This window comes from Argiope bruennichi, chromosome X2 (genome assembly GCF_947563725.1).
Source record: "Argiope bruennichi chromosome X2, qqArgBrue1.1, whole genome shotgun sequence".
Taxonomy (NCBI): domain Eukaryota; kingdom Metazoa; phylum Arthropoda; class Arachnida; order Araneae; family Araneidae; genus Argiope; species Argiope bruennichi.
This window is the reverse complement of record NC_079163.1, coordinates 75,831,955-75,857,319: the sequence shown is the minus strand read 5'-3', so window position 1 is coordinate 75,857,319 and position 25,365 is coordinate 75,831,955. Positions and strand designations below refer to the sequence as shown.

The following is a 25,365-nucleotide window of genomic DNA, read 5'->3' as shown; positions in this document are numbered from 1 at the left end:
GCCCTTTCGACAATAAGACGTATCTGTATATAATTTGAGAACATGATTTCCAACTGAATCCTGAAATAATAAAAGCAAAATGTGAGAGATCTTTGTTCCATTTTTAAAAATGTTTTTTATAATATTTGAACTCAAAAATGTTTAGGCTTTTGATATTTTTAAACTCTACAAAAAACTAAAATAATATATTCACGTTCACATTTTTTCAAATGAATGACATGCGTTTTGCTTCGGATTCGAGACCCAGATAAGTCGATATTTCGGATAGATTGGTATACTAATTAGTGAAGACTGATTTTTAAGGCCTGTTATATTAACAAACGAAACTACAAAAACATGGTAGTTAACGAATACAAAAGTCGTTAATATTCTTCTTTAACATGTGTGTACGATATTATACATATGGATAGTGATTTCATTGAAAGTAGTTCCTTCCTAAAGTAATTCCTTTAAATTTATTGGAGCCAAATTCTTTGGTAATATATGTGTTAAAGCGTTTTAAAAAATTATGTTTTCTCTATTTAGTCAAAAATACTTACACTACTGATTAGCATGGACTTTTTCTACGCCGCTCAGGATCTAAAAGCCGTATTTTAATTGCCTTTAAACTGCTGCGCAAGCAATATATGTCATTCAAGCAAGCAATTCTTTTATTTTAGTTTCACTTTATTTTCGAAACAGAGTAAATCCCATGTAAGCTGTTAAAGAATATCAACTTCCTCTTTCGTTCTCTTGCTGTTTGAGATTTTCATCGGTGAAATTAGGCCTACACATTTCTTTCAAATGACCATGCCTTGGATTCACTAAATATTATTTGGTCTTAAATCTAGAAAGAAACTATGTTTCAAATTGAAAATAAATTTATGTGGGGTTTTAATAACGAATGCACTTTCTTCACGAGTGTACATCACAACATCGTTTTCTTTTGTTACTTCTATATTGAAATGAAAGAAAGAGTAGTTTTCTATAAAGAAATGAAAGAAAGCAGTTTTCTAGGCGAGTTAGTTAGCAAAAATTAAAACTGAAAAAATCTCACAAATAGAAATACGTTAAAATATTTAAAGCAATGCTCCTAACTTATTTACACTTTTTCTACTTTCATGATTTCATTTTTTAAAGAAAAAACTGATCGTATAACAAAAGTATAACATATTCAACAAAATCCGAGCTACAAATGAAATTTCCCAAAGCGTTATAAGAATTAAAAAATACAATGTTAACAGGGCTTTTATTTTCCGTTTCTCGTAATAGGAAAAAGAGAAAAAATTTATTATCTTCAAAAGGGATGCTGAGAAATTTCCATGTTTTAGACTTTGAATCCAAAAGATACATGCCTCAAATGTCTGTGTATGAACACAATAACTCAAAAAGGCAACGTACTAGATGAATGAAATTAGGTATCTAGTCTTTATACTAAACTTGTAGATTTCTTACAAATTGTTGACAAAATAAATTTGGGGGAAGCCTGTTTTTTCTTCTGTGGTTGCATGAGAACACAAATACTCAGAAACAAAATGAGCTAATGTAATTTTTCACATAGCTATATATTCAGCATAGAAAATACATGTCAAATGTTGGATCGAATTCATTAAAGGGTAAACAGTCTATCAATCTGCATACTTGCACATATGTGAAGACGATAAATTGAAAGAACAACGATTCAGATAAATAAAATTTGGTGGGCGGTTTTTTTCGCCACAATTTTGGATATATATCAAGTTTTACGACAAATAAGTATAAAAGAAGTCGTCGGAAATGCATGCTCAGTTTTCTTCATTACTAGCCGCCTTTGGCGACCAGCCGGTTCGCCAATCTTAATGTTCGTTAAAATTTTAATAATTAAATATTTTATGCAATTCCTACTTTAATTGCTTTTTCATCAAAATATTTTATAACTTCAAATTTTGATTGTCATATGATTCATTCATAATATTATAAAGGCCTTCAGTCATAACGTAATATGTATCTCTCTCATTTTCTGTTAGCACCCGTAGAATTTATGCTTTAAATTAAAGTGGAAAGAATTTATCTTCAATTAATATAATAATATTTTTTACTGAAACAAAGCATTTTCTTATAATCTGATTACTGAAAATAGAGTCACTCAGCGTTTAAACTTTATGGGCACTAAAGAATATCTTTTTAAATTTATGTAATATCTCAAGAGTTGGTCAACAAAATTTTCTTAGATTCATTATGAGCAGATCGATTAATTAACAATGCTTAAATTTAAATGCATCAAACACTAAGAAAATAAAACGAATCGTTTAAAATAAACGGTTGAAAACAGGTTTTAAAAAAACTACTTAAAAAACGATGTACTTAAAACTATAAGCATATACAAAAAATATATAAATAACATAAATACAATTTACTTACAAAAGCATGCAACTAACCCAAAAATAATTTAAATCATCCAACGTTGTCATGGCAACAATCAGAACAGAATGCGCATGCGTGAATTTTCTTCGCCGGTTACGTAACACAAATACGTGATTTTTTCTACGCCAGTTGGGGTAACGCTATGCGGATTAGAAATTTTTAATTTCCTTTATTCTGTTTTATTTTAATTCAAAAGTACTTCAGAATGAATCTGAAAGATTGATTCATTAACAATGTTTAATTTTAAATGCATCAAACATTAAGAAAATAAACAGAACCGATTGAAATAATCCGCCGAAAAATTTTAACCCTAGCCTCATTACTGTTGGGAGAAAAAATAACTGAAGCCTTTCTCGTTTGGCGCTGGAGATAATGGAAGATTTTTTTGGCGGAAAAGTTGGCGGTGGGGAAAATGGAAGATTTTTTTGGCGGGAAAGTTAGTTTTTAACTAATAATTAAAATTCTAATTAAAATTTCAAAAAAAGGGACCCCAGGTGCACATTCCCGACCTCTAAGGTATACATGTACCAAATTTGATAGCTGTATGTCAAATGACCTGGCCTGTAGAGCGCCAACACACACACACACACACACACACACACACACACACATTGAGCTTTATTATAAGTATAGATATAGATATAGATATACCATATTTTATAATTACGAGAAAGACGAGAGGGAGACATTGTGTTTGCGTACGTGCGTGCGTGTATGTTCTCTCCTCCCTCTTTTTCAGTTTAGTTCGATTCGACTCAAAATTTATTTGTTATAGAAAACGAAGAAGACACATAAATTAAAGAAATTTTACTGCATTTTACTGCTTTGATGTATTTTTGATAATTGTTATTACAAAGTTAAATTTTTCAGGTACTGATAAAATTAAAGGATATATTTTTTTTTAAATGGATCAAAACGGAACATTCTATAGTGCATAACAAAATAAAAGAATTTCATTAATTTGTGGGTTTGGAATTAAAAACTACTGGCGGCAGAGGCTGCATAATGTTGATCGTAATGGGGGGGGGGTGTAAAGGAAACACGAACATAGAGATCAATTCATATTTGAAGAAATTGATCAACATTCTAAAGCTTTATGCTTTTACAAGTTAATTACCTTATGTCAAGAGAGAACACTCCACTAGTTTTTCAATGCTTTACATTAAACCGATTACTGCTATAACTAATTACTCTAAGAACTTTAGTGAACAAACGAAGTGAAAAGCTAATTATTCATCTTTTGATGAGAAGCTAAACATTTCCTAAGATTTCTAATGGAATCGCTAGGAATGACGTTACAAGTTGAATATATCTGCGAGTATAATCAATCTAACATTGGATTACACTTTGCTTTATACTGTGCAGTGTATCATGCCCTTTTTCCTCCTGTGAAAAAAAAAAAAACTGATTCTGAAATTTGACGTATATCACGTGAAAATCAGTTAGCTTCATCAGAGTGTGGGAAGATACAATCAATTTTATTAATCACTAGCTAGTACTCGGAGCGTTGCTGCCGCAGAAGAAATAATTTTGGAAATTTGAAATAGCTATCTTGTTTAATTAAGAATGATATTTATTTTCTTGTCGACAATGAATACATTCATTGAAATTGAATGATATACAAAGGAAAAGTATAAATAATAATAATTTTTTTTTTTTACTTTAGATATAATAATTGTACTATGGCTATAACCTTCGAGCAAGTGCAAGCATTAAGTTGGGAAAGTTTTATCGCAATCGGATGAACGGTACGGCAGCGCATTAAATAATAACAAACAAACATTCATCTTTATATACTAGATTATAAGTTCAGGAAATAAAGGTCAAACTCTCTTTTTTTTTAGAATTTTTTTTTTTTTTTTTACTAGTTTGAAAGAGTTAATCTTGAACAAATATTCGTACAAGACGGGAATCATATTAACAACCTTTATCCGAGTTTTATTTTCCTTCTGAAACATAAAAAATACTGCTTAAGCCAAACGAAACTCACAACTAAAATAAAAAACAGCATCTTTTATTTAAGTTTTCTGGACGGTTTCCCATCAAAATCAAAAAGATGTTTACGATTAAATATATTTTAAGAGTTAATAACTGAAAGAATACTCTTTCGCACAGTTTCTGAAAAAAATTATCATAAAAATTTAAGCAGAACCACTTTATTAAAACGATGAAATTTATCTCTCAGCATGTGCATTTTACAAAAGAAATAAAAGGGATTTCAACAACACGCTGAAAAACGTGAATGAAAACGAAGCGTATCATTTCAACGACACGCTTCGTGATGTGAAAATTATTACTCTCATCAATATATTCAATAAAGTGACAAACAAATGCATGTATTTTGCATTTTGAAAATATTTTGATTTTAAAAATTCCTCTCTCCATGTGATTCACGTGCGATTTGAAACCCATCCAACTGCGACACAATAATAAGTCATGCACCGAACAATAGTTCCGTCTGAAAAGAATTAGGAAAGGCTCAGAAATAAAATAACATTTGAAAAGGTTTTTTTTTTTTTTAATAAAAAAAACAATTTGGATAATTATCATTTAAAGAGCAGCTTATATTAAAACACTAACAAAGATATTTACTCAATTAAAACTTTTCAAATAGAAGCTAAGCTTTCATTTAAGAAAAAGAAGTGTATAGGTAAGTTGTTAGAAGCCATAAGGGAGAAACAAATTAAATTCACAAAATGCATACTCCAAGATTATTTGTTCTTTATGGAACCTGAATAAGGCAAAAATATTAATCTAGTGCATAAAAGTAATAAAAAATTAAACACTAAGCGCAGCGACACTTACGCTCCAGTAATAATAATAATAAAAAGAATATGACTGTTTGATCTAGAGCAATCATATCTAGCTTCTATATATTTTGAGGTTGGGAACGATTTTTTTAAAAATTTTAATTCATTAAAAATTATATGAAAATTTTGAGTTTTCCCTCGATAACTTCCATAAATATTACAACACAAAAATGGTTTTTAATCGCCTTAAAATTTACAAATTATCTTTTCAATGACACTCATTTTCCTACTGTTTAATTTTCTATTTTTAAATAATTAAAAAATATTTTAATCAATTGTTACAATGATATATTCCACTGTTAAAATAAAGCTCAAATCGTTTTCATTATTGCTCTTATTATTTCATGCTGGTATTTTTCCTTTATTATGATCAAGATATGAAGATTTGATTTATTTTTCGATGTTGAGTAAGTTTCATTATAGAGCATTCTTTTAATTACATTTTTTCAAATTTTTTGTACTTTCAATTAAGATTTAATTTCAGAATCGAGCAATGATGAACATTTTTCAAAGTCCTCCCATTTTTCAACACTGCTGATTTTTCTACGATATAATTGAATGTATACAAATACAGACAGAAAATTAGGGAAATGCATAGCATAACGAATAGAAAGTGTAAAATAATATGAGTTATATGCTTTTCAGAATTTGTAGTTTAAAAATATTTTGTCAAGTAAGCTATTAAGATCAAGTAACTCAAAATTTTTAACAATAATTAATGTCAGCGAATCAAATGGTCACCAAAGGCGGCTAGTGACATGACATGTGAAATTAGGTAACAAACATGAAACATGTGAAATTAGGTAAAAGTGTTTTAAAAGATAATACTAAGCTTGTTAGATAAAAAGACATATAAAATGTTTGAGAAAATTGTCAACAAAAATAAAAATATTTCCATATACATACATCAAACATTCGTCCTTACCTTGTGACAAAATGTTCCACTGCATAACTCTTATCTTCATCTCGTCGATTTTGTAATCATTTTTCGATGAATATTTTACTTTTTGAAAATTCCGGGATATCTTCGGTGGAAGACCAGACAATTCTTCTTCGCATCTTATTCGTAGATCATCCCAGGTAAAAGAAGTAGGCAGAATTAAATCATTGTCAGCAGTGTCATCGTTAAGTATCTTTGGAGCAGAAGTAAAACTGCCCATCCTAAAAAACAAGACATGGTTAAAAACTTCATTATTAATAAAGAAAAAGATCAAATTTACATAAACAAATGCGTCTATTTCTCGATATTGACAAGGTAATAAAAATCTAGCCATTATCAATTATATATATCAACATTACAAACGCCTTACATATATCAAGATACCAAAAAGTATTATCTAAAGGAAGCGAAATATAATTACGTCATAAGTTATCAATGATGCGATATTTAATAATCAGTCACTTACTTAGTCAGTTGATTTTCAACCATAGAAATGTGACCACACCGGTAGAAACGAGATTGTGTGTGAAACTATAATTGTTTTAAAATTTTATTTTATTTGGATACATTTTACTAAAATAAATATAAGAAATGTGACAAGCAACAGCTGTTGTCATCAAACCATGCGTCATGAATTTAGGAGCAAATAAAATTTCAGATCTATTTTAATGAATGAAAAGATGCATCACTAACTTTTGCAATCGTCAATAATGGCTCATACAATCAAGTTCGAAATGACTAATTTTCAGAAAACAAATTATTTCACAAGATGATTCGTCGCAAGCAAAGTAAATGATGAGTTTCGTTTGGTGGGCTATTACTCAATCAAATAAGGATGCAAAACAACAATTACATGCCAAAGAAGAAAATAAAGAATGTCGTATTCCCGAAAAAATGAAACAATAGACATGATCATTATTGTACCTTTTTTTTTTATCTCTTTATTTTGAACTACAATAAAAGATTGTGTTCAATTTAAAAAGATTCACTTTCGATTATTTCGGAACGGATCTCAAATTTATTCAACGGCAGGTGATATCTCCAAATTTTCATGCACATTGAGATCCGAAGAAATTTAACGCAGATTTTCAGCTGAATCGGGTTTAGGACTTTTGGATCTTCGGTTTTCAACCAAATGGATTACGATTTTTGAGCTAATAATTGTAAGAAAGTCTTGAAACAACAACAAAAAAATTTCCTGTTCCTTTTTCCTAAACATGAGAGATAATCTAGTTTTCTTTACATAGTAATTTTCCATGTAGGCATATTACTTTTCTAAAAATGAACAACACTTTCTTACATTTCGCTTTTGATATTACTGTCGAATTAAATACGCTTTACTCTCTAAGGCTTAATTCCAGCTAAAGTTTTTATTTGTCAGTAGGAAATAATTTAGATAGACTTCTTATTTAAAATTATCTAGATTAATCAATCAAAATCAGTCATTCATATCCCGAAGCAAGTGAGGGTAAACAATGACATCTTATTAATGATTAAAATCAGATTACTTCGAAGGCCCACCTGAGTCATGAAGAGCTAATTACAAAAAATTTCAATTATAGACTGAAAACTTTTATAATTAATTTGACTTGAACCATTGGTTATTGGTATCAGGTAACAGAAAAGTAATTAGGATGATTTAAAAAAAAACAGTTGAAAGTTTTTTTTTATCGGAAATTATTTTACGAATTAAAATTTATATATTAGTGAGATACAACGCACTTTATAATCCCACGAATTTATCAGCTAAATCGAATGACAGGTTAATGACTTTTGAATTTAAATTACTCATTTAGGAGCTAAATATTAAAATTTTATCATTAAAATTAAAATATGTCATGCAAATTTCACTTTAATTCAACTAATTTAGAATAATAATAATTAAACCTTACATATTTTACTTTTCCCAAAAATAAAATTAAAAAAAAAAACTGATTCAGTTATCCAACTTATGATTTTCAATCATGTTTTTTATACACAGTAAACATATAAAATATTTAGCCAAGAATTACACTTAATAAAGTTCACATAACCTAGATTATTCTTTTGAATATAAATCTTCATTGTATAATCAAGATTCGAAAATTGCAACGTCTGAGAAATATAGATTATGTATAAATTTTTAGAAACCACCAAATGCTCATCCTGTATCCACTCAGAAAATTGTCCATGAGATCGCGTGCATAGTAGCAAGATCGACAGTTTGAAAAATAAGCGTAGCCACAAAAAGAAGAAGAAAAAAATAAAAAAATCAGCCAGCATACATACAAAGGAAAGATGCCTTTGAAAAAAAGGCAAGTGGCAACCTGTTTTTCTTGAAGTTGTATGGAATATTTAGAACTGAAAGAGAAAGGATAATGAAAGGGATAAAAAAGACCTTTAGTAAATAGCTTTATTTATTGGGTTATTGGTTGTGTCGAGTTCAATGTCGATGACCGTTTATTTTGACATGTTAATGCCGCCACACCCAATTTTCCCACGATAAAATCCTCAGATGCCCTTGAATTACTGAAAAGTCCTAAATGTGGTTCGTTTATAGCGATAAAGATAATTTCAACGATAGCTGCAATTAATTCATTGTTATAACAAGATCACGTGCTCCCCTATGGATAAAACAATAGAAAAATGCTATTTTTTCTTATCTTTCTCTTAACTTGGTGTTATCCTTATGAGAAATAAAGAACTTTTAAATCTGATTTAATCTGCCATGACCAAAGAAAGGATATTCTGTAATCCAGACACGTAAATAATGTATTTACCAAAATTGTTTTGTTCCTTTTAAAAATTACAAATTTAATTGAGCCTGTTTCTGACAGAATACTGTATAAAAAAAATATCTCCAGTCGATTGATGGTTTAAAATTATGAAAGCGAAGCAATTATAAAATGAGTTTACACACTTAATGTTAGAAAACCATTTGCTTTGCAATTCTTGAAAATTAAGGAACTAGCATCTACGATTCGATAATTAAGCAAACTCATATCTAAATAATTGATTACTCTACTTTAAAACGCAACATATAATATAAACAAAAACTGTTAAAAGCTTTGTTGCTTTATTCCAAATTTTTTTCAGCGTAACCATGTAGATATCATAAAATGCATGTGAAGATTTGCAGCAGAAATTCACAATTGTTTACGAGATCAAGCAAAATATTTAATATTCCATTGGCTATTCCGTTCCCCTTCCATTTTTGAAAAAAACTTTCACTTTCTATATTTTGAAAAATATCTTCAGCTAGTAAATAGTCAAAACCCTGATTCTCTATTAAAGAGATTCGAGATCAAATTATAATCAAAATAATTTCCCACCGAATAGTTAAAGAAACGAAAGTACTCGATTGCAAGATCATTACACTAAATGAGATCATGTCTTCCATTTTTCATGCAACCTGTAAATTTACACGCTTTAAATTTTCCACTGCACGCAGAAGTTTTATTTGTATTCAGACGTTCAATTACGCATGCACGATATGACGAGTAGCAAACGCGTACATGCCAGATAATTATTTCACATAAATCGGTTTTGAAACAATTCAACATAAGATATTAAAAATTCAACTCTAATCTTTTCAAAACAAATAAGTATGGTTGATACATCTATTTATCCTAAAATGGCATTTTTTTTAACGCACACCGAGTAGTCATATTTTAAAGAGATAGCAGTGACACTGATTTCATTTTTATAACAACAAATTTTTGTTACTGCAATGATCGATATCGATTTCTTTTTCAAGAATTCTTTGCAGCAAATACCAATTTAATCTCAGAAAATTCCTCCATTTGTTGCTTTATTGCACTAAATTTTGGAATTAAAAATCGTTCTGAAAACATGACAATTGCTTCATGCTTGTTGCTTATTAGTATGTTTTTCAGATTTATAATAGAAAACAAAAATAAATGTGAAAATTACAAAATAAAAAAAGCATACCAAAAAAATGTACCAAAATAAAACAGTAGTCACGCTCTTTTAGCACCATGCCACAGAATTAGTTTATTTTGTAATTTTTTTAAATATTCATTTTTACTATGTATACCCAATTTACCCTAAAAATGAATCTACCAGTGCACAAATAAATTTTAGAAATTTACATTAATTTAGTAATTTTAAATATAATCCATAAATTGAAGCCAACTATTTTATTGAATACTATTCGAGGATCAAAATGAAACAAGCATTTCAAAATTATGATAGAAACTTAACAGAAATATTCAGAAATATTACTATATGTATCCAATTACAGCGGAACAAACAATGATCTCGCTGTTTCAAATTGAAAATTCTAGAACATTCTTCGACTACCTTCAACGCACTAATGTATGAAATCGGAAGAAATATACTCCACCCACAATAACAGTTTTAATAAAGATCATGAATAAATTTCGCTGAGTCATCTAGTTCTAGTTTTCTAAGAGCACTAGATTACCTTCACCGTAAAAATAACGACAAAAGGTCGTTTGTTATTCAGATGAATCAGAGAAACGGTCAATCATATAGTATTCAAGGCCAGATGTCTCAATCAAGAAAAGAATTACCAGTTAGATATCAGGGAACCCCAAAATTTTGATATCAATATAAAAACATTACTTTATCTTTGTAATTTTAACAAAGAGGAGAAAGTACAATTTTTTTAAAAGCGTCATTTTTACTTATTTTAAAAATTAATTTTGGGAAAAATAAACTCGTGTTACAATTTTAGTTTTGAGCATATGCATATATTCCCATTGTTGGGAGTTTAATTTTTTTTTAAATTTAAATCAGTTAAACCAATAACTGAAATCTTCCTCGACTAACAGAGGAATTAAGATAAAAGGGACCAACAAGGATTTATATTCATTCAATTAAGTGGTTTTCTCTGTCGTTATAAAAAGAAAGACATTTATAGATATTTCCCTCGCAATGAGAACACAAGCTGCATCGTTTAAGAAGCTGAATGCTCTTACATATTTTTCTTTAATTTATAAACCAGCGATATCTCGGTTTCGTGTAGGTTAAAATTCAAATGCTACCTTGTAAGTCATAATAATTAGAAATAGAACAAGATTTTAAATAAAATTAAAAAAAACATCCCATATTGTACTCAATTCTTTACAAGTCCATTTGTACTTATTTTTCTATTGCGAATAAGAAAATAATGTACGCAATTTTTAAATGAGGTTTTTTTTTATTATTTATTTAAAGATTTTAGTATCTCCCCACTTATTGTTTGTAATAGAAGAAGAAAAAGCAATGTTTGATTTTGAGAACAACTTTTTTTTAAACATTATTCATGAGATATTTTAAAAGTCAGAATGAAATAACTCTTAAAATATGTACAATGAATTGATAGAAGAAAGCCTCCACTTTAGAAATTTTTTCTTGAAAAACACTTCAACAATGACTCATGTTACTATAATAAAAATAAGAATGAAAAAATTATTTTGTTCTTATAAACTTACAAGCATTTAAAGGAGATAAACGTTTAAAAACTACATTTTATTTTTCAAATACATTCGGGTTATTACCCTCTTTACCTACAAACCTATGTTATATCATCAGGACTGTAGAACACAGAAAAATAGCGCATCTTTGCGGTTGGTTTTGTGCCGGTTACTCCGAAAATGAGACAATCGACCCGCCCAGGAAGTTTTTCCAATCAGATTACAAACCCACGAATGATATAAACTCTACTTCAACGTTTTATCAAATGACAATTTAAATCATCATTTAACTGCAGGCGAATCCTATATAAGCCTATCACAGTAACTACAGTTGAGGTGTACCTCAAGAATCTGAATGAAAATTAACTATCATGAGACGAGAAAAAGTTTTAATCACACTTTGAGAAAACTATTTCAACGTGAATGTCCAGAACCTTATCTTTGCCGGAGGATATGAGTACCTTGGCAAAGTAGTGTGTCAAACACACTCACCCCGCAGACTTCCGGGGTGAATTGAAGTCATCGTCTATCACTTTTCTTCCTACACTAACTGGGAGACAATTCAAACCTGAAACGTAAAAAAGGCCGCAGAGGAAACTGAACCATCCAAGGACTAATTTCGAGCTTATGAGTAAAAATCGAAATGACTCAACTTCAATAAGAAACTAGAATTTTAGTATTTTATAAGTTATTCGATTGACCAAAAATTGAATGAATGAACATAGATTTCTTAAATAATGTACAAGACTGTAGCAAAAAATCATGATCAAGGCCAGTATTTTATATCGTATTAAGTTAATTATTTATATTTTTTCTATAGTTCATAGTAAATTTCCTCAAAATCTATGATAACTGATTTTCAGGAGCGAAAGTTGCCACTCTGATGATTTATAAAAATGAGAGGAAAAATTTTCCTTAAAATGATTTCAAAGACAATGAATTAGAACTTGAAATTAGCAATTATAAAATAAATGTGAAAACTTAGACCTTTTATTTTAACTGTTATTTTTAAATTTGATTAGCTTTGGAATATAATGTCATATTAAAGAGTTAATTTATATACATCGAAAAAAATTGAATTTGTTCTGCTTTTTTTACAAATGATTTGTTACTTTTAATCTCGTATTCAAACGGATACCAAAAACAAAATATTTTTCTACCCATATTTAAAAAAAGTAAAAATGCACATAACAATTGAATATTTGGTGTTGACCTATCTGTACCAATACAATGTGTGCTGAAGAGGAAAGTAATCGCAATTTTTGACCCGAGTATCCTTTGTTCGAAATAATGACTGCAACAAGATAATATGGAAATCAATATTCCTATGCCTCAACGATTAAACATTTTCTTGAGTTCGCATACAATTCATAAAAACATATGAATTGTTAATATTTTTATGTATTTTTTACAATAAATTTTATATTTGTACCAAATGTGAAACATTATAAAGATCTCTGAATATACAATGAAAAAGCGCGAAATGGGGTTTTTTTAACGAACAATGCGAGTTCTCTAAAGCAATGCCATCTTTAGGATAGAATATTTGAGTGAAAAATCTCTAAACTAATATTCTCATACATCAGGCTGAAAATTCATACAGATTACACTTTTTTTTTTTTTTTTTTTTTACGTTTCTAGGTAACTAGGCATAAATACAGCACTTATAAGATATATCAAAAGCCTTTGAAAAAAATATTTGAATGAAAAAAAAAAAGACAGAAAGCAAGAAACAATCAAGTTTGCGACGTTTATTCTAGATCTGACTTCGCATAGAAAGTTAAGCAGAGAAAATATTTTGTGTACCGAGAAAATAATGGTTTAAAATTTCGAGTTGAAAAATCTGCAATACAATTCGATAAACAGCAGGAAATATGATGCTTCTAGCACGTGTCGTAGTAATTTAAATTTAAAATGGCATATTAAACCAATTGCACTGCTTTCTAAGTCAGCATAGCGATGAAAGGAATGAAGATGAAAAACCTGTGAAAAGATAGTCCTGCATAAAAGGCATGTTTGATGTCCTGGCGAATATTTATTGCAAGTTTTGGAGACATTAAGAAAAAAAGAAAAAAGCAGCTATCGTACTTGAATACAAAGAGATAAAATCATCAGCTGACTAATCACATTTATTTTTGGATAAACTATCTTAATTTTAAAAAGTTCAATGTCGTTTCTAAATCGTGCTTTCAAATCTTCGTTCAGACTAATTTCTGCGATCACGATCATCTTCAAAAGGTCAGGCCGTCTTTGAAGTTTTAAAAAGGGATATTGCAACATTCTATTTAAAATGCAAGCAAAAAATAATTCAATATAATTTGTATGTCAAATGTAACTTAAGATGATCGTGTGCTGTATTTCTGTGTCCAAGTAAGTGAATGTTTCACTGCTCACAGGCCAAGGTTGGCAAAATTGCGCCATCTAATGTACACTTGAATATCCCCTATGTCAAATAAAGAAAACGATAGCCAATTTCTTTCACCTGTATCATTTCCGTTGCTTAAAGAGAGGAGAAGATAATTTTCCCATGCATTTTCTACAATACGAATTAAAATAAAAACATGTACGTTGATTTAGCAAAGTTCATTAAGTGCACAAAAACACTCCCCAAAATCCACCAATAGCTAATCAAACTTAGTGAGACGGTTCAAACAAAACCTTACAAGTACAATAAAGTACGAATCATACTTTATTACCTTAAACGCAAACGGCAGATATTAGCTGAGGGAATAGAAATGAAATTAACTGTACAAACTTTAAAAAGTAATAAAATTTGTAAAAGTGGATAAAACATTAAATTTATTGCCATTTACTATTAATGTAGCACATTAAGTCTAAATAAAACTAACACATGTTTAAAGTAAACGTACAATTTAAACTCAATGTAGAGGAATATATAAATACCATATTTCTTTCGATACGCATGTATGTGTACACATTTCATTGCTCCCTCTAAAATATTCTACTTGGTTAATTTTATTGAGTTTATCCTTTACGGTATATATAATTCATTTCTCTGGCGAAAATCAACGTATATATTTTTAGAACACAACCTTAAAATTTCATCAGTCTTACTCTCAAACCAAATGAAAGGCAAGTCGAAAAAGAAAAACTAAATTACACAGGGTAAAACAGTGATAAGTTAACGCATTGAAAAGTACACTTACACGTAAGACACTTGCATTATATTAAGGGCAATATAATCTTCACTTTCTTTACAGAAGAGAGACATATCCAGTAGACTAATAGCAGAACTTGAAGAAATAAAGGAAACTTACGCAGCTGGCCTCATTTTTTTTTGACGGAGTTTGAGCGAGAGCCAAAACGTGGTTTGGATGTTCTGTAGCGCGACTTAAGAAGAGTGATAGACGAAAAATTCGAAGAAAGGAAATTACTATCACGCAACGAAATGGTATAGATTGATTTTATATACCACAATTGTATCGGAATCTTTTACGTCGGGGAAAGTTGGTAATACACTGTTGCCCGCAATGGTTGCATTATCATGTGGTCAAAGCACGGAAATGTAAGTAATGTTTTTTCCCAATTATCACGCAGTTCTTTGTTTAAGTTTCTGTTCAATGATCTCTACGAAATAAGATGATTGCATTTTACTAAGACGCAAAGAATTACGAAAATCATCTTTTTCTTCTCAACTAAAAACAATTATAAACCTGTGAATATCAAACTCACTAATAATTTTTTAGAAATTAAATATTACCGTTCAAAATTTTCATATTGCTATGAGTTCTAACAGAGCTCGGAAGAAAAAAAAAAACTTATAAATTGTCATTACAGATATCTTTGATTCGTAATTGATATTTTTTTTGTGTGTGCAATAAATAATTTTTAAAAACAGAAAGAGCGTTATTACTAAATAAGTATTTAATTTCGAAATTTAAAGAATAGATAATTAAGAAAAAGTAAAATTTAAGCAATCCATTTTTATTGTTAAACTCGGATTCCAGAAGAAGAAAAATGCACAGAAATATTTGCTTCATTATCTAAAAATTATTGATATCTGTAACTATGACATTTTTATCGACTGCTCGTTTTATTTCTATGAATGACTATAGTCGTCGTTATTTTTTATTTCCGTTACATATTTAATTTTTACGAAATTTATAACTCATCCAAAACCTAAAATTATACTATTATTGAAATCTGTTTCAATAATTAGTATTTCTTTTCTGTGTTAAAAAACGCTATCCTTCTCCAATTATAGCATGCTAACATGATGACCGATCTATTCACTTGACGATGCGTCATACTACTTACGATGACGAGCTATTTTTAACCGTGACAAACCTTACGCTTGAACTTGGGATTCCACACATTTTTCCAGTTTTCAAATCTAGCACGAACTTCACGATATTTATGCTACAATAAATTTAAACTACCTCGTCCTCAATACACTTTTAAAATAACAAAACCAAAACTAATAAATAAACTACAACAAAAACAAATAATTTTTAAAATATTTTACAAATAGTGGAATTTATTACAATGTTGTCTTGAAAAATTGAAATTCGTGTTACTTTTGCGAATTATAATTGCAAAAATATTAAATCAGAAATTATCAACATCTTTCGGAAGAAAGCTATAGATTACTAGCTATGCATCTTAAATGTACAACGATTAGACGCCTACCGTTTTAAACCATTTCGTTCTTCTCGGAAATGAAATCAAATTTAAGACATTTTGTAACTTCATTATAGATTTTTTTTAAATTAATTCAACGCAGAGCGATTTTTTTAAAAATAATTCAACAAAATTAATTAGTTATATAAATATAGAATTCAGAAAAAATAATAAAAATTTTAATTTATTAATAGAATATTAGTAAAAATTAGTAAAATATTAGCTATTTAAATTTATTTCAATAAATCTTTTTTTCCAAGTAAAAAAGCAAATAAATTTATTAATAATTTATTAAATTACTCAAAATTAATTATAAAAAAAAGAAAAATGGTACCGACGGAAATATAAATAATTTCGTAAACTAAGATTAAAATTACACCAATGCCAATAATTTCCAACTTACGTCCTTAGAAAGTATGAAAACATAAAAAAAATAATAATAATTAAAAAAAATTAAGATAATCTATTTTTACTTATTTTCTGAATGGTATGAGGAGCTTTAAAAATGTTTTGGAATTATTCCGATTTTAAAAAATTTCATTGGAAAAGAGAAAGAATTAAAAATTCAATGGTAAGAATGAGAGATTATAAGCGATGTGGAAACTGGATTGCATTTGTGAAAATGGCGAAAAGCATTGATCTACGAAAATAATACCCATTAATTTGTAATATTTTAATTTATTAATCTGAAATAATCATTATATCAATTTTCTCTTACAATCCAAAATATTTCTTGGCTATCGAAATTTTCCCATTTCAGTTAGAATATATATAAAGTGATAAACACAAAAAATAACGATATAAATAAAATAACGATAAAATACAAATTCGAAAACAATTTTTAATACATTCCTTTTTTTTTAATGTTTTCCAAGGTATCTAATACAGTTTACTATTTTAAGCGTTTTTTCTTTAAAAGGTTAAAAAATAATTTGCAAACGAAAATCTTCCCATCTGCAATGACTTTCAGTATGTAATTACACAAGAATTTAAAGGAAATTTCAATTCCGTCACCTTGTAGAACAAAGCTGGATACACCCGCTTGTCTAAATGCTTACGCCAAAACGGCATATTATGACTCACTAATGTGACACAACACTTTGTCATCATTACGGTACTCAAGATAGGACTTTCCGTTACGTAAATAAGCAACATTGTTTATAGGCGTGATACTCATTGTCGTAAGCTTTGTCACTCTCTATATTGACATATGAGCTCAGCCTTAAATTTCATTCATTAACAATTGCTTTCACCTGAAAAAGGAATAAATACTAGAAAGGAATGATTTTTTTTTATTTGTGAATTTTCGTCAAAGAAATGCATATTAAAACGTTCAGAACTTTTATAAAAACAAATACACACACAAAACTGATAACAGGTTATTTATGAAAAAGTGTTATTTAATTTTTATTTACTGTCAATAAATTCTTACTTTCCTGGACTTTTTAAAAAATACTTTTACTCCTTTCCAGACATTATTTTGATTTATAAAATGCCTGGGAAGTAAGAATTTATGTTGTATGTCTTCATAATTTAATTGTTATTCATATTTTATATATTTTACTATAAATTTACTTTTTTAGAAAATTAAAAACCGTATATTTCTATCTTAAAAATTCGTAAAGAAAATACTTTCCTATTAAGTATAGAGTTTATTTTTTCAGAATAAGGAAATTCGAATTTATGTTATTAACAAATAAACTAAAAATTTATTCAAGTAGTGTCTATTTTTTAGTTGGCAGGGACAAGATACGATGGGTAATCATCAGAATTATTAAGAGGCTATAAAATGAAAAACAATCCAAGAACAAATTCTGCCTGATCATAGGTACATTCTTCAGGCGATCGTCAGAATTTTCGTTAGATGAACATCTAACTTTTAAAACTATTTTAAGAAACTAAAATTACAAATATCATGATTATATTTTAATTGCTGTTATGGTCATTCATATATTAACTGAAAATAAATCGTTTTGCACCACTACCAACGAAAATTTGTAGAAATCGAAAGCAAATGATATATTAATAGACTAAATAATGTCAATTGCAATTCAGAATAATTTGGAATTACATACCATTGTACATTTTGAATATAATCATAACTAACACATTCGGGAGTTTATATTATTCTCATGACATTAAAAGAAATTTAAATTACAAATTCAGCTCAAAACGTTATTTATTTTTAAAGATGTGTGGCTACAATTTGTGCAGTACGATGCCACCATTGTTAGTATAATGTACATAAATGAAAAATAAAATCTACAATTTAATTTCTGTTTTTGTTTAGTTTTGAAATGTGTCCAATAACTGAACTTGTATCAAACAGTTCTTGTTTAAGTGATACATAAAATAAGATGTCAGATGTAAGACTTTGCAGAACAAGACGTTTAAAATGAAAATATGCTGCTTAAACTCAAGACGTGTAAAATGCAGACACTTTCAATTCTTTATCATCATATCTAAAAAATCAGATTAGTTCAAACAGTGAACTCAAAACTATATATACAGCTGTATTTGGTTTTGGTCTTTTATTTTAAGAAGCAATCCCTGTAAAAATAACTTCAAAGAAGACAACTTCAAATCCAAGGTTGAAATAAATGATGCTATGAGACCCTACAGCTGTTTGGCGGTGTTTTTAGAATGAAGGAAATGTCATTAACCTATACTATACATAACAGTGATGGAAAAGAATTTTTAAAAACACTTTGAAAAACCCCAATATTGAACAAAAATATTTCATAAAAATTTTCTAGACTAGGTGGTTGATATAGATATTAAAATAAAAGAAATAGGCCTTAATTTAAATCACACCTGGAAGCAATATTAAATGAAAACCACAACATTAAATTATATTAGTTGTTATTTGAAACTTTTTGAGGTACAATCGAGTTTGACATTGGACTTTTAACCCTCATGCGATCATGAGCCTTGACAAATTTCGCATGTCTCATTTTAAGAAAAACCTCCATCAGCTGCTATTGAATTTACTTAGTTTGAATTATCTGTAATCAACTAATATATACAAAGGTACTGAAAAGAAATTAGAATTTCCTATTAATTGTTCAAAGCACTTAAACAATTTTCTATAATAAATATAATATAAGAATAGTGGTGAAAACAAATGGGCAAAATAATAATAACAATAAAACAAAAGAGCACAACTGGTTGACACAATGAAGCAGAATAAATCCAAAAAGCGGAATTGCAAGAATAAACGAATGATGCTTGATTCTAAAAATAGATAAATGATACTCAAATATTTCTAAAGGAATGGGAGTCAAAGAGAAACGGACACTATAAAAACAAAATACAGTATGCATATACAGCATGAACGGATGAAAAAAATGTAACAGCCAAAAGAAAGTAAACACTAATTTTTCATATATGAAACATTTTGGAACAAATATAATATTGATTTGAAACGTTAAATAAAATTGAGTGAATTAAGTAATTGTTAATAAAGTGATCAATTCCTTGTCAATATTAAGATACGCATAATTATAAAAAGAAATAATTTATGTAATCAAAAAATATGTCCACTTTTACGTACCAGAAAATGTAAACATTTTAAAGTTTTTTTTTTTTTTTTTTCATTTTGCAGACATACTACTTATCTCTTATAGAATAGAGAAATAAATTAATTTCTAAATAAATTTATTTTATTTCTGCGATAAATTCTGGAATTTTCAGGAAAAATTGTAAAAAAAAATCTACCGTGGGGAAACAAATATCAACAGAAATGAAAGAAATACTAAATAAATTTAACAGGAAAAGAAAACCATTATGTGAAATAAGAGAAATTGTTCAAGTATGCCATTGCACGATCAAGAAAACCATTCACAAATATCCAAACAAATTGTAGATTTTCAGAGAACAGAAAAACCAAGACAACATAATGTTGCAGAAATGAGAATTATAGAACGAGAGGTCAAAGCCAACGCTGTAAAAACGTCGCAAAACATCTTACAAACATCAGGAAAGACAAATAAGGTATCTGAGGATATTGCGGCCACTTGGAGTCTCAAAGTTAATTTAAATTTTTATTAAAGAAGGAATATACTATCTTGAGAAGAAAGCTAAGAAAATACCGCACTAGTGCGGCAAGCGGAATTAGTTCAATAACCTTTCTGAGGATGAAGAAATCTATATTTGCTGGTCTTTCTGAGTAGTCGTCCTTATTTCAATTCGCAAATTTACTGCTCTTTATTCGGACAATTATCGAATTAAAGAAATTTTATATACTATTGAATCTAATAGAATTTTTAATGTCCTTTGATAGTAAGTGATGAATTTTCTAGGAATATTCATGGTTTTTACATGAATCAAAAGAGATTTCATAAACCAAACTAGAAAAAAATACCATCATTAGTAGTTACAATACCAGCATTCCTTCAAAATGCAAGAAATATTTAATTTAATTACTTATTCTGCCTTACATTGAAGTGTTTTTAAGGATGGTTTGAAAATTGTTGACCGTTTAAATTTTTGGCAGCATTTAAGAGAATTAACGATTTTTTGAAAATTTTTATTTGCGTTTGATTTATTTCAAATAAAAATAAATAAGTTCTCTCTCTAAAAATAACAAAAGTGTTTTTTAATCTTCTTTTTTTTCTCGTTTAAATGAAATAAAACTTAGCAAAAATGAATTTATTGAGAAAAATAGGAAAGTAACCGAATAACCATAAAAAAAAGATGTTATCCTAAATTTTAGATTTGAAAAACTAAAATCAAAATTTCAAACAAAAATCCTATTAAAAATTAAAGAAGATAAATAGCACTAATAACAATGCGCTTTTATTTATTTCTTCTCAATATTGTCTCAACCATCACGATTTTAATTGAGTATAAAATGGGCGCATTACCCTCGAGTGCCTTAAAACTAGAATTCTCAATGTATATTGATTGCATGGTAGGAATTAAGAGTAAAAAACTACTCACGGTGAATGCAAACCAGAAAAAGTGTCTGTAATTTGACAGAAAATACTTTAACAAGGATTTTAAATTTTTATAAAAACATTTTATTACATGAAAAAAAAATATTTAAATTTTTTAGCACAAGGAAGCAAGCAAAAGTATGGAGTTTAAAGAATGAAGAATTTAGCGATAAACGTGGTTGTGTCTCTGCTCTAGTTTGGGAGCGCATAGCAGTAGTAGGAGTCAGAAGTTTGGTATTTATCGAATCTATGATGAACAAATCGGGTTCTTATTTTGAAAGAAAATGTTGCCTTCAGTATTAAGAAATTAAGATTGTCATGTTTTTGGATTTTCCATAATGGTAATGGGCTACTATATCAGGCACCTAAGACTTTGGGCCAGCCTTCACAATCCTCAGATCTTAAATGCATTTAATATTTATGGAAATATTTTGATAAGGCAGTACACCAAATAACTACTTAGTTTTTTTGGGTTTTTTTTTCAGCTCTTCTTTAGTCTATGATCGAAGAATGGCAAAAAGTCTCGTCTGAATTAACAAAAAAATATCGATATAATCTATACGAATAGAAGATTAATGGCAATGATAAAATCCAAATGAAGGCACATGAAATGCTAAATCATAATTTCTCCATTATTTTTATCAATTTAATCTGTTTATTTTTATTATTATTATTATTATTTTGCACATGGAATAGCTGTACTAACTTATTGACGCATGAATTGATGATTCTGTTTAGAACCGTTTCTAATGGTATTTTGTCTCAATCAAATGTTTATAGTTTGTCAAATTCTAATTGAATAAAATCGTCTGTACACTTATTTTATATTATCAGTAAATCATATATTTGAAATAAAAACTTTTGATAAGAGAAAAATGGGTGTCTACTTTTTTTTTTTTTTTTTCATTACATATGCCACACATAAAAAAGTAAATTCAAAACATTTCTAACGAGTTCAAACACATATAATAAGTGATCATGCCCAAAATAATTCCTCAATGTACCTATTAAATAACCGAACATTTCAATGAAAATGTAAATGAGTTTTATAGCTAAAAGCATCATTTGAACATTACAGGATCAATCAATATTCGACTTGTTTAATTCGACAAAACGATAGAAGTTTATGACTAGTAAATGTTATTCCAACAAAACTATTCCGAATGGCAGACCAAAATTTCTTAAATTTAATATCTTAAACAAAACATCTTATCTCCTTATCTCTGAAACATCTTAATTTGGAAGGAATGGAACTCCTATAAATTTGACTGGTGATGAGAAAATAAAATTCGATTATTAATAGAACTTCTAGGTTATTATAAGAATCTAAAATTAAATGTTTGACAATATTAAAGCCATCTTAATTTTAAACAGTTTTTCGGAAATCACAAAACATCTATTAAATGAAAAAAAAAAAAAATCTATAATCCTCTGATTTTTATCTTAATATTTCAGATGTTACTAATGCCTTTTTATTTTCTTACATGGATTTGTTATCGTAATAAGTATTTCCATTAGAAAAAGGGGACACCAAAATTACTCTGGGACAAAAAGGAATTGAGAATGAAATATAATAATAGGAATGCATGAGTAAAAGAAACTCATTTTGATCACCAGCCTCGCGTTGCCCACGCATAATTCTAATAATATAATAGCTCGGGCTCATCAGAAGTTCAACACTGACTGCCATTATCTTTTCATTTTAAAAGTTGTCAGAAGATAATGAGTTTGGATACAATTAGGGAATAAAGTCGGAAGGTATGGCCTTTACATTTAAACACAAGAAAACGTTTCTAAATTAAATTAGCCATAATCAAAGCAATAAAAATTTAATGGGCTACAATCAGATTGAACTAATGATCAAGTGAAAAAAAAACATCACGTGCAAGACTCTTTAGAGATGGATTATCATGGAACAAAACATTTGAAGAGACTTGATAAGATTAGCAAAAATATGACCATGTCAACAGAACGGCTGGATCGCTTTAGATGAACTGACCAATATCAGACTACTTAATCTTCTCATTCACAGAAATGTATCACCATCATGCTCTAAAAATAACGACTTAATGCTTAATTAAGAAACTAAACAAACAGGACGAGCCAAGCCCTTTCATCTACGATTTATACTTTTAATTGCCGTATTTCCTTTTTAAAAAAGTGGCACGGTTTCCGAGGCATAAACTCGGATGTCTGTTTGAAGTCGAAAAAGACTTGAATAACAGGAAAGAGCAACGAAGTCGAGTTACAAATCTCATCTATATGGGCTATTTATGCACAGGTTTCTGAGAAATTACCATAATTTTTGAATCTAAAATCCCATATTAGATTTAAAGCAATTAATTTTTTATCTGAGATGCGTAAAAAAAAAAAAAGACACGATTCTTCAATTTATTGCCAGTGCTCTTCTAACGATAAATGTTGATACGTTCGCTAGATTTATTGCTGTTATGTTTATTATTAGTTCTACAATAAGGATACGCTATAAACAATGCATTTAAAATCCAAAAAAGTAATAAATCATGATTTAATTCATTTATATTTCTTAAATATAGATAATAATCACTTTACCTTAATTTAATACTCTTTCGGGTCGGTTTTATTATTTCCTCAAATTTCCCAAACTCCTTGTACTATTAAATAACTGGCCTTTTTTAAAAATTTTATTTGGCAAGAATATCTTTTAAGGATTTGGGTCTCTTTTTCACAAAATAAAAATGTCCATTTTCACATAAGTAAAAGGTTAAAAAAATTTCAACATCTTAGTGTCTTTTTTTTTTTTTTTAATTATCATTAATATTATCAGGGGATCCGTTCGGGCTCGAATGTTAAAGCTTGCTCATTCTAACCATGCAATTTTCATTCCACCATATTATACCCTATAAAATAAGGAAAAAACTTGAACTTGACCTATCTCATTTCTTATTCCAATTTTTCTGTAAAGATCATTAAAAAAAATCCCGAATTCTCAACAATGAAAGTTAAGACAAATTACTCCTATGTTTAGGGATTTCTAAACCATTTGCATATCAGTATTTTTTAGATATTTAATACATCTGATTATAATCAAAGCATAGTTTTTATAATGTACGAGTACGAGAAAAACTTTAATATACTTTAACTGTACTCCATGGGGAACAAAATCAAATAAGAAATTTCATTAAAGATCAAATGTAAAAAGATAGGTTACCACTATATAAAACTCTCAAATTAGTTTTTAAAATATCTAAATACAACATTGTACACCTTTTCTGTGTGTTTAAAATAATTATATACACTGGAAAACACGAGAGAAGAATTCTACGAATACAAAACTATTTTACAACTAAAACACTTCCATGGAATAGATAAGTTTCTGAAAAATCTGAAAAACGCTGTTGAGCTAACGCATTTTGTATACTTTCTACTCATTTGTTAAGAAACTTTCGACCAAGGCCAAAAGAAATATTTATTTCTAAAATATTATTTTATTTTAGTATTTCACTAAGCGAAACCAACGAAAAATTTCACTTTATCAACAACACTAGTTAAAGTAAAAAATTTTAACTATAAGTACGCATTCAAAATTTTTTTACACTAATACGTATTATAGGAATATTTTTATTTCTCAGCAAAAAAAATGAACTTTCATCTCATTAAATTACAAGCACGGACTTTAAAAAAATATTAAATAAATAAACATTTAAAAGTCTAAGTTTCAATCGACAAAATCCCAACTACATTTCGCTGCAAACAATAGAAAAAGAAAAGCTTTCACTAAAAAATATTAATGAGGTGGTTTTTTCCCCCCCCTTTAATGAGAACTTAGACAATCAGATGCTGCAATCGCATAAAATCCCTTGAAAGCATGAAATGTTGCATTAATATGCATAACTTTTGTCACCGGATTTTTGTGTCCCCTTGCGCACAAAGAGTTTTAAAAAAAATGAAAAAAGCAATTATTGATCTAAATATGATTCTCTGCATTTTTTTAACATTTTATTTATTTTATTAATAAATTTATTTAAGAAAAGATGATATTATATAATGACCAAATTTGGTTCATTTTTTTTTTTTTGCAATATTTTAGATCCTACAGAGTAAGAGCAGTAAAATCATAATCACATTTTTAAATTTATTTTATATTCGCAGGATGAGTACGAATAGTTAAAATTAGCACAGCAAGCAAAAGGTAAACTTTTAAAAAAAATTATTATGATATCTTCGTTAATTACATGCAATTTTAATCCATCGTC

The 25,365-nt window shown here is 28.4% G+C and overlaps 1 protein-coding gene across 8 annotated transcripts in view; it reads right to left on the bottom strand.

Moving 5' to 3' along the window:
• The window catches only part of LOC129960118 (nocturnin-like), a 161,683-nt gene that overhangs the window by 5,621 nt on the left and 130,697 nt on the right, over positions 1-25,365 (bottom strand). For 6 of the 8 annotated variants that reach the window (XM_056073257.1, XM_056073251.1, XM_056073250.1 and 3 more), the window contains one exon: positions 6,118-6,353. In XM_056073257.1, coding sequence (XP_055929232.1) covers positions 6,118-6,352 — 235 coding nt within the window. In that variant the 5' untranslated portion in view covers position 6,353. Of the gene's footprint in view, positions 1-6,117; positions 6,354-6,598; positions 6,707-14,719; positions 14,869-25,365 lie in introns of those variants that run through there. The other 2 variants (XM_056073253.1, XM_056073254.1) reach the window with 2 other exon arrangements.